The sequence below is a fragment of the Rhinolophus sinicus genome, chromosome 11 (assembly GCF_057876585.1).
Source record: "Rhinolophus sinicus isolate RSI-liver-muscle chromosome 11, RSI-T2T, whole genome shotgun sequence".
Classification (NCBI taxonomy): Eukaryota; Metazoa; Chordata; class Mammalia; order Chiroptera; family Rhinolophidae; genus Rhinolophus; species Rhinolophus sinicus.
This window is the reverse complement of record NC_142511.1, coordinates 9,617,904-9,631,341: the sequence shown is the minus strand read 5'-3', so window position 1 is coordinate 9,631,341 and position 13,438 is coordinate 9,617,904. Positions and strand designations below refer to the sequence as shown.

Sequence of the window (13,438 nt, the reverse complement as noted above, 5' to 3'; positions counted from 1 at the left end):
TTCCTATACATTTCCCCTCCTCAAAGACTCACAGAACATTAAGAGCTGGAAAAGACTTCAGAGATCTTTGAGTCCACCCCTCTGATTTTACGGAAGAGAAAACCAAGAGGAGATGAACACTCGTATACAAATCCCAAATCACACACATCAACCAACTAGCACATGTAACTTCCAAGATGAAGACTTACCGCTTGGGCTTGAAGACAACTTTCTGTCCTCCTTCAAGGATCAGTAAGGCTTTCAGCTGTGTCCCTTTGTAACCCACATCAGCTTTAATGATTTTCTTGGTGGCCATGGCATGCATGATTGCCCCCAGCTCTGGTGTCTCTTCAGGGTACACCTCCCGGGGAACCACCCACTGGGCTGCAATCTCCCAGGGAGACTGCAAGGTGTGGTCCAGCTTGGGCGCCAGCTCCACCCGCAAGCCAGCCATCATTCGGTGAAAAGCTCTCTGGTCCTCCCGGTTGGCAGCTGATGAATCTAAGTTGTCAATCAGGAAAACTTTGGTGAAGATAAAGATGACAAGAAGAATTGCTAACAGCACAACTCGCTGCTTTAGCTTCATGTTGACCTCTTTTCCTTTTCCCGTGACCCACTCTCTCTCCCTTATCAAGGAGAGCAAGCAGGTGGTGATTGATGGTTAGCAAGGAAATCCCATGATCATACACGCTGGTCCATTTCTTCACGGAAGCGCCTCCCACAATTCCTGCAAGCCCAAGCACAAAGCAAAATTCAGTCAGGAATTCCGTCCTTCCACGCCTGAAGCTTTTGCAAACCTCAGATACATCACGTATCCTTTTACCCTTGCTGAGCCCATGCTTGAGGAGACCTACTAATTTAAAATGAACTAGTCTGGGGAAGGACTTAACAGGTAAGAGCCAGGTACAATGAAAATTGAAAAGCAAATACTCCTGTTTGAACAGGGTGCAGAGCCATCTAAGAGCCATTTGAACGGCTACAAACTCCTAAAAACCAAACAATGAGAAAAAACAACAAAAGTAAAACATTAAGATCTGCATAACTCCTTAACTTTCATCTCACCTTTCAAAATCCATAAAAGACTTTTGAACACCCAAAACCACCAATATTTGCAACCTTTTCAATTCTTCTCGTCTCCAAATGTAAGTTTTATAACACACTGTAAGACAGGAACTCCTAAAAATGCCAAAGAGAATAGAGAATAATAATAACTCCTTCTCTGAAGCCAAGTACACAGCAATCCAGAACGTGTCATATCTGCTGCTCACGTAATTACATACAACACCTAGACACGTATCTCTACTTAATCAGCTTCCCACTAATTATTTTTCAAAATTAAAATCCCTGTAAAACATGGATAATCAAATCTGGATAAATTAAGTAAAGGAAAACATATCCCTATACCATCTGGTTATTAGTAAAACATGACCAGAAAACGAATGAAACCTGGTACTATAGCAACACGATGAAGTCTGGACTGGTCTGGCGCATAACACAGACACTGAGCGTGCAGCCAAGCGAGCACACTCTGACCAATTCTCAAGCTACGATATTCCAAATAGAAGATTCCTGCAAGGGTGTCAAGAACATGCACACAATTCAGTCTCATTTGCATGCTGACAGGTTGCTTTCCACAGGGTCATTTAAAAGCCTACACCAGCTTGCTCTGCTCTATGCTTATAGCACAGCACTGGGCTAAGACGAAGACGACGAGGTAACAGGGTGCTGTTGCACTCTTTAAGCCATTGAACAACTCACACCATTAACAGAAGAAATAAAACCAATACAAGATAGGGCAAACGTTCCAGGCTGAGACCCTCCCATGCAAACTGGAGACTGCTCCCCTAAGAACAGCTGCAACACATCCAAAAACAGTCTACTAGAGCAACAGCGTGCTCTACGGGCAACCCCTGCAGGTGAGCCCCCTGACATGCAGTTCATTCTTAGTGAGACCCAACCACTCTTTGTTAAACAATTAGTTTCCACGAAGAAGTGGAAAGTCAGAGTCAAATTCTAATTCTAATTATCTCCGGCCACCTGTTTGGTTCCATCGTCATCATCTCCCAGGGCGTACAGAACTCTATCAGCTGAAACAAAGGCAATTCAAGTGCATCCAAAATAAAATTGTGATGGTATCAAGTTTGGGGTGAAACTCAGTGAAACAGTTTCCTGTGATGACTGGTAAGAGCAATGCTGGGAGAGCAGATTGAAGAGATTTTGCTAATCACAATGTGACCTAAAACACACAACTTTTTCAATTATTTGTTCATTGAAATACTGTGTATCTCAGGCCGCAGTGGGAAATCTGTCAGCACCGGCTTCCTGGGACCCCAGCTGCAATTCCCTGCCGTCCTGGTACAATTCCCGCACCCGGGGGGCAGCTGAACGGCCTTTCCCTTCCTACAAAACATTCTGCCGGACCCAAGTCTGGTTAACCCACACTTTTCTAATGGTGCTGCTCATTTCATTTAGAATAACAGAAATTCTTCCCTCATGCTACATAAACAAATCACTTCTAAACATTTAGAATAAAGGTTAGGGATACTGAGGGTTTTTTTCTTTTAATTAAATCACCAACGCAATAGAAAGTTCTAGCAGCTCCAAAATTCAGACAGAACTCCAACTCTGCAATCCGAGTTTATGTGCTTTTAAGTTTTGAAGCCTCATTACCTTTTGAATAGGCCTCAGAAGAAAACATTCACCAATTCAGGGCTGCAAACAATTCATCCACTCAACTAGGATAGAAATTTCTATGAAGTGAACTGAAGAGTTCAGCTGTTAGATTATTTCATAATTTTCCTCTGGAGATGAGCAGTGAGGGCGGGTTTAAAGCAGAGGCTAGGCAAGTTGTCATGTTTGTGATTAGTCACCACATCCGGAACAACAGGATCACAATTTGGCCCTGTTCCCTACAACGGCCCTTCCTTCCCACACCACCAACCTAATCTAGTGCTTCTATTGGATCATTGAAGGAACTGCCTTCCAGGCCCCCACGTTCTCTGATGCAGACTAGACAGTGCAGCAAATTCCATTTTCTAATCACACACCTCTTCTGATTTCTACAGATACCTTTAAAAGGCATTACACCCCTACCTTAAATGGCTTCAGCCAATGTACGGGGCTCGGTGTCACTCTTCTCAGCTTCAACCAAACGGACCATGAACATGGTCTGGACCCCCCTCCTCAAGTGTGGCTGACCTTTGCCCTTGTCATTTCTCACACTGTAACTCCCTCAAAATTCCTCTTGCTCTTAGCCCTTCTTCCTGTCTTCTGTTTAAAGGCGGATCCGTCTTCCACTGGCCGTCTCCAAAGCCATCTGGTCCGTCCTCACACTCTATGGACACCGCTCCCCTTCAGACCAGTACGTAACCACATTCGGCCTTGTCCAGTACCTGCCTGTATACAGTTCCTACTTCCTCTCAATCTTGGCTCCTTAGTGATCCTGACTATCTTCACATTCCCTACAGCACCCAGCATAGGAAGGGTAGATGCCTTATTCACCTCAACCGAACAAACTACCACAAATGAGGCTCTGCAAGTATCTTAAGACTCTGGTGCTCTTCTCCTTTGGTATTTAGTACTAAACGAGTGTGTATCAACTGGCACCTCAATGCTGGCTATCCTTAATCAGCCATCCTTGTGTTTGCCAATCTACTTCTCTACCGACGCTACTGATACTGAGGTTTTCTTTTAGCTGGAAAGCTGCAACTCCTTCAGACCACAGGACAAGCACAAACATATTTAAGAAATGGACCATGTAGAGATTATAGCAAAATTTCTACAAAACGTCTATGAGTTTGTTAAAGTGCCTATTTCAGAAAAAGGTATGCGATGCACGATACGGAATAATTCCATCCTCTAATGAGGGTATACTTCACTCCTGCATCCTTGGGGGGGGGGGCTGCCCAACACAAGGTTTCCATGTTATCTTCTTTTCTTATTGAGACAGCAGCATATTATATATACACTGCTACCTGGCTTGCTAAGATTCCCATTTCAGATACTAAGGAAATGAAAGCAGTATCACTGGGTATATATTCATGAAAACTTCACTTGCATTCCCAGAAGACTAACTGCTCTGTTTCATGCCTTCACCTCCTCCTGTAAATGCATCCAACAGTGTAACACTGTGAGGTTATATTATGGTCATTTATTTTAATGTTTCTGTTATGTGGAACAGAGCCTATCACAAAGAACAAATAACTCAAGGTAATAACATAACTCAAAAAAAGTTAAATATAAAAGAGGCAGTGCAAATAGAAGTCTTCACACTAAAAGCTGGCATAAACGTCCAGACTGGCATTCTGGAAGGTAGGCCTTTAAAAGGAAATTTCCTACTGAACCCTAGTTTCTCTCTCAGTTCCATCAGCTAAATGAGGCTTGCTATGGAGGCTCCATTTACTTTCATTCTACACACACACACACACACACACACACATCATACATGTTTGATAAATGTCTTATGCAATCTTAGGACTAGTAAGTTGCTTTGGGAGAAGAGATATAGATTCCACAGAAACAAGTGAGGTCTTAGTATAATCCCTTAGTATAAAGGAGAGAGGTTACCACAGTGTTCAAGAATCTGGCTCTGTCTGGAGGAACATATACAGAAAAACACGTCAGTGCAAGGTCTCTCAACTATCATGTGATAAAATTCAATGTATGTGGCTGCTGAGGAACATGAGAACAACGGGCCCGACCCCACTACTTTGCTGGGGGCTCCCACAAGCTCCCAGTGAGGTTCCAAGCTTCCTTAGTAGCAGTGCCCCTGGAATCTCCCTCCGATCAAGTGACAACCTCAGACTACTTCTCCTAAAATCACAGAGGAGAAATTCTAACCTTTGCTCATAGCAACTGAAAGCGCAATCTTCAGTAATAACCCTTTTATATGTTTCCAATTCAATGGTCAAATCAAGTTCTTAACACATAAATGGACTGTAACGTGCCTTGTGAGTGTAAGGTGCCATACAGAAAATGCTCAGTATGAACATTTCATCCAGAGGGTGATTAACAAAGGAGACGTGTGGCAAAGGGCGTGGGGTTTATTATATAACTAGCATACGATCATATCTACTCACACGAGCTCCCCGCCCTTCATCCTGAATAGGAATTACAAGGACCCATTTACAAACTTCTTTAGTACTTGCTGTTTTCAGCAAACCTCTGAAGGTTTGGTGAGTACAAGAAGAGGTAAGACCTGAGTTTAATTACGCATTTTTGGTTGACTGTCTACAAAGACAGACAACAAGCAGTCCTCCCTCCCACCCAGAGGTGGAACCTATTTTCCTCCCTCTGAATCTGGGCCGGCTTTGTGGACGGGCCTGGGCTGCCACTTCTGGGCCTCGGTCTTAAGAGACCTTGCAGCTTCCACTTGGGACCAAGCCCCTGTGTAAAGCAGCTCGGGCTAGACTACTGAAAATGAGCGACCTATGTGGAGAGAGGCCTGGTCAGCCCCTAGCTATTCTGGATCCCCAGACACAGAAATAAAGCCACCAAGGGCACTGCAGTTCCAGTTGAGGTCCCAGCTGAATATAGCCACACATGTGACCCCAGCCTAGACCACGTGGGCAGAAGAACCAACCAACTGAGCCCAGCTGACCTATATAATTATAAGAAATAACAAATCATTGTCTTAAGCCACTAAATTTTAGGGGAGTCTGTAAAATCCAACCTTCTCACATCTATTCTGTCCATATCAACTATTTTGGGACGTTAAAAATATTGGGGGAGAAGACATAGGGAAATAGATTATGTAACTAAAAACAATTCTCTCAGGGAGGGGAAAAGATTAAATTCACCACTAAATATAAATACTGAATCAATAAATTGTTAGGTCTTATTTGTAAATGATTATTAATGCCTTCTATGGAGTAATAAAATCATTATGAAAGTTATATGCCATTTCTTTAGGAATGGCATATGTTTAGGAAGATACATAATTAAGAACTTTGAAAGGTAATACAAGAAAAAAAAAGCCTCCACTGGCTCATTTACTGAACTCTATTTACATATTTTAGAGCAATCAAGGCTAACCTTACACACTCACAAACTCACACAACCCCACATACCCAGTTTATGAAGCCTAACCTTTGTACTTCAGCCAAAGCATAAATAAAAGCAAAAATGAAAACCCTTTAATACAAAAAAACTAGAAACACACACCCTGGGCTAAGTCTGATATACCGCCCTTTTGCTTTTTAATTGGCAGGGACATTAGAGCATTATGCTGTATTATTATTAGCTGCCCCCTAGAAATAAATGCAGTCTCTCCTGATTGTTAGTGGCAATTACCGTAAGTAAAATCAAGAGCATTCAGAAACCTTTCCACTTTGCACTGTGCTTCGATCCAGGAAGTCAAAACCTCCAACACCAAATGGCACCGTGTTTATTACCTGAATGAACCCTGAGTATCCCCGGAAAACCCGCCTACCCTGCACTGCCACCAGCTGCTCACCACAATCGCACATTGTACTTCTTTGTCATCTTCAACTAAAACAAAAACAATCAAATAATAACATTAATCAGTCTACATATAATTTTCCTTTCCCTGCTAATTCTCCACTTAAGAAATGGCTTCTTAATTCACCTTCTTATTCTAAATATAAACTCTTCTGTAGCAGAGGGATTAAGAGTGTGTGCTCTGGATTCTGGATGCCTGGGCCTAAATGTCTGCCTGCTTTACCACTTACTGCGGGACTTGGGAAAGTGGCTGAACGTTGAACCTCTCTGGGCCTCAGTTTCCTCATATGAAAAATGAAGTAAGAACACTGTTACCTAACCCACAGGGTTCTTACAAATGAATGACATTACCACAAGTACTGTGCTAAAATTAGCGCCTGGACAATTCACAGTAATCACTTGTTAGTCGTTATTACCGTATCAAACCCCGAAAGACAACTTCCTGAGAGGAGAAAGCGTGACAAAGAAAATAACCTTCACTGGTCAGTAGCCTTCCGGGTTACAGAGTCAGGGGCTGAATACACCTATTGTATCACTAAGAGTTCAAATAGTCTTATATCCCTCAACCAAATCCTTTCCTAAATTAGAGCAGCAGCTAAGACTGTAGGCAAGAGGTATCTTCAGAGTGGTACCATGGGAAGCAGAAGACTGGGAGGCTGCGGCACTAAAGTGACCAACCCGTTTCTCTCCTCCACAAAGTTTAATTCTACCACATTCGATGTAAGTGAGGCACATGAGAAGAGTGAACTTATTCTGTTTCACAAAAAAGGTTGGAAGAAAGCCTTCCACAATATTCTTCAGTTTGGAAAATCAGCTCTGTGTTGTAAAGATGACAGCTTTGCATGTTTTTAAGTTCTGAAGATAAGCCTTAAGAGTAACTTAAAAGTTACAGGTAAAGAAAATCTCATTTCCATATAGCCCAAATTGGTCTGAGTGTTCGATTTTCCTGTTTTCACTGCCACTGAAACATTTATTCCTGTCTGTAAATTTGGAATCCTGTAGGTGAAATCCTCTAACAGTTCCCCGTGAAGGAAGCCAACTTCAAACCATCACCAGCATTCATGAAGCATTAAGGAAGCCTTTCTCCATGGGTGTGATAGTGAAAATGAACTAGGCAATCACGTGTGCGCCTTCTTTGAAAAAAAAAAAATCAAATCCTGCAACCTGTCCCATTTAAACCTTGATTTAGGGCAACCCTCTAACTCTTTCTGGAAAAATGAAAAGAAAAAAAATCTTTAGCTCATACTGTTAGCGAGATTTGTTCTAAAAAGATCAACACAGGCAGTGTTCCCTGATCTAGAAACTCTGGAAATGCCTAAGAATTTGCATTCTGTCTCAAATGGGCCAGAAATAATGAACCTTCCCAAGTATCAGGTATTTCACTGCTCTAGAGTCAGTATACGAGTATAACCATTTAAGGCTGTATTGTAGAATGTAATTCCTATATAGTGTGGAAATATCACATTTCAAATAATATAACACTTTCCTTCAGATTTTCATATTGTCCATCTTTACTGTTCAGTTCACTACAGTTCTTAAAAAGATATATAGACTTTATGCAACGATAACACTTCACATTCTTAAAACTTATGTTCTAGGGGTGTCAAGTAGACAGTCCACAGATCACTTTAGAAATAGTAGCACCTCAAGCAGGTCTGTGCTGAATTATAGCTGAGTGGCTCTAGGCCCGATCCCTTTGCGCGCGCGCGCACACACACACACACACACACACACACACACACTTTTTTGGTGTGCCTATCTCCTTTACTATACGAGTATTATTGAGTGCTTCAAGGACAGGGGATATGTTTTACTCTCTTTGTGCCCCCAAGTAAGCTAGCACAGAGCAGGGCACCTGAGAGGTGCTCCCTAAGTGCTTGGTGAATAAAAAGAGTGAAGAGCAAGGGGAGTGATCTTTATGGTTATAAGAATTTTTTCAGCTCTTTGGTTTATAGATGGTCTCTTTTTACAGATACAGGGAAACAGAGTCCTATCATGGATGGATTCAGATATACAGTACAGTAGAAAACACGGAAATATCAATTATGTATACCAATTTTATATGCTCAATTTTAAATTGCTGCCTTCTGTATACCCTGCTTCCAGCTTTCAAGGCAATGCTATTGCCAGCCTGGTTCCTGGCATTGGTTGGGACTGGGCATAAAGATGATCTGGAAATGCTAACAGAAGACTGGAGATGGTCCAAGACACTGCCCAAGAACGACACAGACAGGGCTGGAACTGGAGCTTCCAGTATCGCTGGCAATGCTTTCTGAAACGAGAACCAACACCAGTACTTACTTCCATATCATTCTCTTTTTTCTACACAAAGGACTACAGGAACATAAATACACTTATACAGAATGCAAAGTTCACCATCTAAACCAAGGATGAGGAATAAGAAATAAACGACAGGACTTTGGTCAGCCCAAATCAACCATTAACAGAGAAGAGATGTAAACCCTCACTAGATCTATTTAGCTGTTACAGTCAAATTCAGGAAGCAGAGTTATCTGGGTTGCTACTCCACAGAAGATCAGAAGCTGCAAATTAAAAAGAGGGCGGCAGGGACACTAACAACGACAAAAGTACAGCTTTCCCACCTCTGAAAGAAGAGACAGATTGGCTGTTAAAAGCATATTCAAGAATTCAAAAATCAGGGGGGCAGGCAACCTACATATCTCAATGGCCTCAAAGCCCCTCTTGATTTCTGTCAGTAATGGATGCTGGTAATGACCTTGAGTCAACAAAACAAAGGTTAAACTATCTTGTTTAAAAAGCAAACAAAGCATGTAATACATTGTAAAAATTTTTTCCACAAACAGTATAGCTAAAATAACAATTTTGCACACAATACTATAATATGTTCCCTAACAATAGTAGATAAATGGCGCACTGCTATATACATAAAGCAGAAAGTCAGCATTTGAGAACATGGAATGAATGATTAAGACCTTATGGCCTCACCTGTACTTGGTTCTGTTACACATTCATAATTTCACATTCCCTGACCTCCTTTTATTAGGTTGGTGCAAATGTAATTGCAGTTTAAAAGGTTAAAAATAATTGCAAAAACCACAATTACTTTTGCACCAACCTAATATAATGTACCAAAATTAACATCCTCCCGTCATTAGGATTGTTACCTTGCCAGAAATTACAGAGGCCCAAACACACCAAAGCTTAATACCTATTTTCTATGTCAGCCTCCATTTCTCATCTCATACTGGGATGACAGATGCACCCCAAAACTCAGCAGGTTCAGTGCCAGGCCTTTCCTCTTTTGCTTTTGGGTAAGAAAGACAGAATCGTCAAGTTCGATGGTTGCATTATACTGTCTCCTAGATGGCTCCTACCAGTCACGTTGACATTGTTAGTTGGTCAGAAACTAGTTTCAGTTGCAAAGTAAGGTCTTGTGTTCTGTACTCCAGGTCTGTGCTGATGAATCCATTAATCCTTGGGGGATACAGAGGCAGTTCAAGGAAGGAAGAGAGAAAAGAGAGAGAGGTGTGGAATGAGGAGCTGCTAAAGCACTTCGGAGAGGTGCCCCTCTCCCACCATCAACACAGGGGACGAGAAGATGGACCATCAGGGTCAATGATACTGACATGGTCATTACTGAGCTCTAGTTCTTCTGTTAATGCAAAAATATCGACTACCAATGAACTGCTCAGTTAGCCTAGGCAGAGAAGGCTGCAGAAGCAAGTCTGGGAAGCTGCACCTGATGGAAGCAACACAGGCTGCTCCCAGGCTGCAGTTTGCTAGAGCACCATACAATCACACAATCAAATCTCAGGGCGGCTCCAGCAAGTAACACCCTTTACAGATACCCATCTCAACGGCATATTTTCAACAGGAATCTGACACATTTTTCTTGGCTTTTTTTCCCCCCCACAAAAAGAGAAACTAAACAATTTAGTATATGCATTAGAATATTTCCCTACCTTCATACTGTTTTCCATTCATCCATTCAACCACCCAGTATTTCCTGCACAGTATTTCCTGTGTGTTAGGCGCAGAGAAAAAAGTACCTGTTATCATCACTATTACAACAAACTATATTTCCTTATTGCAACTACGCTCCCCACTCCATCTCCAAAACCACTTGGCACTTAGCCCCAGCGTGACCTGACATCAGCTTCAGAAGACCATCTCCTTTTTCTTGCTTGCAAATATGGCCACAGAATACAAAGAGCAACCTCCTGCTTCTATTATGTGATTATGGCAATCATTAAGAGACAAGCACTTTGGTTACCATTTTAAAAAGTTATCCTGTTTCCCTGAAAAAAAGACCTAGCCGGACCATCAGCTCTAATGTGTCTTTTGGAACAAAAATTAATATAAGACCGGGTCTTATATGATAAGACCAGATCTCATATTAAAATAAGACCAGGGCTTATATTAATTATTGTTCCAAAAGAATCATTAGAGCTGATGGTCCGGCTAGGTCTTATTTTCAGGGAAACATGGTATCAATTCAAGAGCTGAAGTATCTGGCTTCAGAGTTTACACCACTGAAATGACGGTCACACAAAGTGTTCTAAGAAGCTGAAGTCTGCCCTGTAAGTAAAGAAAGAAAAATTTTATTTAGAAATTCAAAACTCAGAAAAGATAAAAAGCAGCTTTAGGGCTATGTGAAAGAGTTGGAGTCTACAAATGCAAATCAAAAGAACATGCTAAAAGTCAGGGAATTATCAATTCAACATAATTCTATGACATAAAGGATTAGATGATAGAAACAGTAAAGAGTGATGTTTGTTCCCTAATTCAAAGTACCCAGAAAGAAAAGCAGGGCATGTGTTTTCAAATTTTCATTCTTTAACCAAATCATAGCTATTTTTCTACTGGTTCCAGAGAAACAAACAGAATATATCACTGTCACATTTTCACCAGCCACACTGAGGAAAGCTGCGAGCGCCAAGATTTCTCGATCATCTTTTATTTCCATCCATTTCTATCACTGCACTTGATTGTGAAGCTGAGTCTGAATACTTATACTTTTTTATCCTTTGAAAAGCACTTTCAAATGAGGAAGACCCGCCTGTTGACTGATTCCACTGTATGGTTCTAGGGTCCAAAGTCCATCATCTTCACAAACTTCAGAAAACTTACTAATTTAACACAAAACAGTTTAATTTGAAGTCTATGTTAGATTGGCTCTGAATCTGGGCAAATAATTTAGCATCTTTATCATCTGTACCTCAGTTTCTCAAAGATTGCATCTCGATAATAAAAAACAATATGTCATCTAAGTGCTCTAAGGCTTGGCTCAAAGGTCCTGCATAAACTCAACTGAACGTCTGAATTAATAATACATAAGCACACAGTTCTCAAATCCAATTTAAAAAAATCAACCCCAATGAAATTTATGCATTACTTTACAACACAAGGAGAACAGGAATAATTAGTAAACAGCAATCGCAATGACTAAATTACATATTATAAAGTGCTGCAAATTAAAACCTAAAGGTTCCCACATTCCTATTCCTTCTTTTCAAGGTGAGAAATCAAACCTGCAGAGAGAAACTGGCTGGGTGGAGACGATTCTGATACCTGACCCTAGATTCAAGTCGCATCTCTCATATTCCCAGACTAGAAACTCTTCAGCTATCCAAGTGATGATATGATCATTTAAAGGGCTAACAGTTTTGTAACGACAAACCATGCCCTGTCCCCTCCACTTCCCCTCCAACTTGTTTCTATTCCTGTTCCAACCAGAAGACTTGCAGGTATCAGACGCCTGATTAGAATGAAACTCTTATCAGATCCCACAATCAAGGACGCAGCTTGACAACTGCTCGCATTCATTATTAATGAACGTTTCGATTCTTAATCGCAGGGCCATCACACCCGGAAATAAAATCTCCAGCGCAACCCACTTTGGACTACCGTATCATTTCCTTAAGTCGCTCCCGATCGCGAGCGCGGGGGGCACGGCCCCGAGGAGACCGCGGTCCCCGGGGCACGGTTACCCCGCCTCCCGCCTGGGGCCTGCCGGTCACTCGTGCTTCCGGGCCACGAGGTGGGCCCACGGGCGCGCGATCCTCCCCGGGCCGCTGCAAAGGGCGCCCAGCGAGCCACAAGGGCGGTACCGGGGCCAGTCGCCTCAGGGGCCCGCATGCAGGAGCGAGGGTTGGTCACCAGAAGTACCCTAGACGGCCCGAGGCGTCCCCAGGTAAGGCCCGCGCCTCAGGCGGGCCGTAGAGGCGCGGGCCGAGGCCGCGTCCCTTCAGCCGCGACCGCCCGCAGGAGCCGGCCTCGTAGCCAGCGAGGCCCGGGCCGCTCTCCGTCTGGGACCCGCCCGCGGCCGCTTGGGACGTCTAGGGGCACCGGTCCCCGGCCCCTCAGGGATGCGCCCCGCCCCCAAAGCGGTCCCTGCCTGGCGCGGGCCACGCACCGCGCCCAGCCCGCGTGCCGGCCGCACTTTCCCGCCCGCCGCGCGGGTGGCGAGGGTCGCGCACCCTCCCCCGCCCCCACGCTACTCACCTGCCGGGCTCTAGGCTCACTCCATGGCCTCCCGCGCCGTGCGGTGCGGCGGGGCCCCGGCCGCCCCCGCCGCCTCCGGGGAGGGGCCGCCCCACGCCGCGCTCACCTCCCCCAGCCGCAGCCGCCGCCGCCGCCGCTACGGCTCCCGCCCACCCCTGGCCCAGCCATTCCCTGGCCACCTCTCCCGGCGCTGAGCCGGTTGTCCCACACCCACCCCCCCGCCTCCGCGTCTCCCGTCTGTTGGTACCGTCCTAGCGTAAAGCCTACCCCACGACCAATCCGAGGGCTCGTTCCGCGAGGCCCCACCCACCGACCCCGCCCTCCGATGGGCGGGCCTATCGGCTCGGCTCCGGACCGCCCCCTTAACCCTTTCCGTTCCTGTCAGGCCCCACTTAACTTTCTCCACCCGGGCTCTAATCTCACCTTCTTCCTGCAGCCCAGCCCCGCCCCGCCCCGCCCATAGAAATTGAGCTCTCACTTCTTTCCCACCTTCGCTTTTTCCTGATTTCCCTAG

The 13,438-nt window shown here is 44.1% G+C and overlaps 1 protein-coding gene across 3 annotated transcripts in view; it reads right to left on the bottom strand.

Moving 5' to 3' along the window:
- The window catches only part of FAM20B (FAM20B glycosaminoglycan xylosylkinase), a 33,334-nt gene extending 20,253 nt beyond the window's left edge, over nucleotides 1-13,081 (bottom strand). Inside the window, exons 1-2 of one of the 3 annotated variants that reach the window (XM_019731030.3) lie at nucleotides 12,925-13,081; nucleotides 189-706 (exon numbers count right to left, since the gene is read on the bottom strand). In XM_019731030.3, coding sequence (XP_019586589.1) covers nucleotides 189-565 — 377 coding nt within the window. In that variant the 5' untranslated portion in view covers nucleotides 566-706; nucleotides 12,925-13,081. Of the gene's footprint in view, nucleotides 1-188; nucleotides 707-1,041; nucleotides 1,151-12,327; nucleotides 12,508-12,924 lie in introns of those variants that run through there. The other 2 variants (XM_074322291.2, XM_019731114.3) reach the window with 2 other exon arrangements.
- Nucleotides 13,082-13,438: the final 357 nt, after the last annotated feature.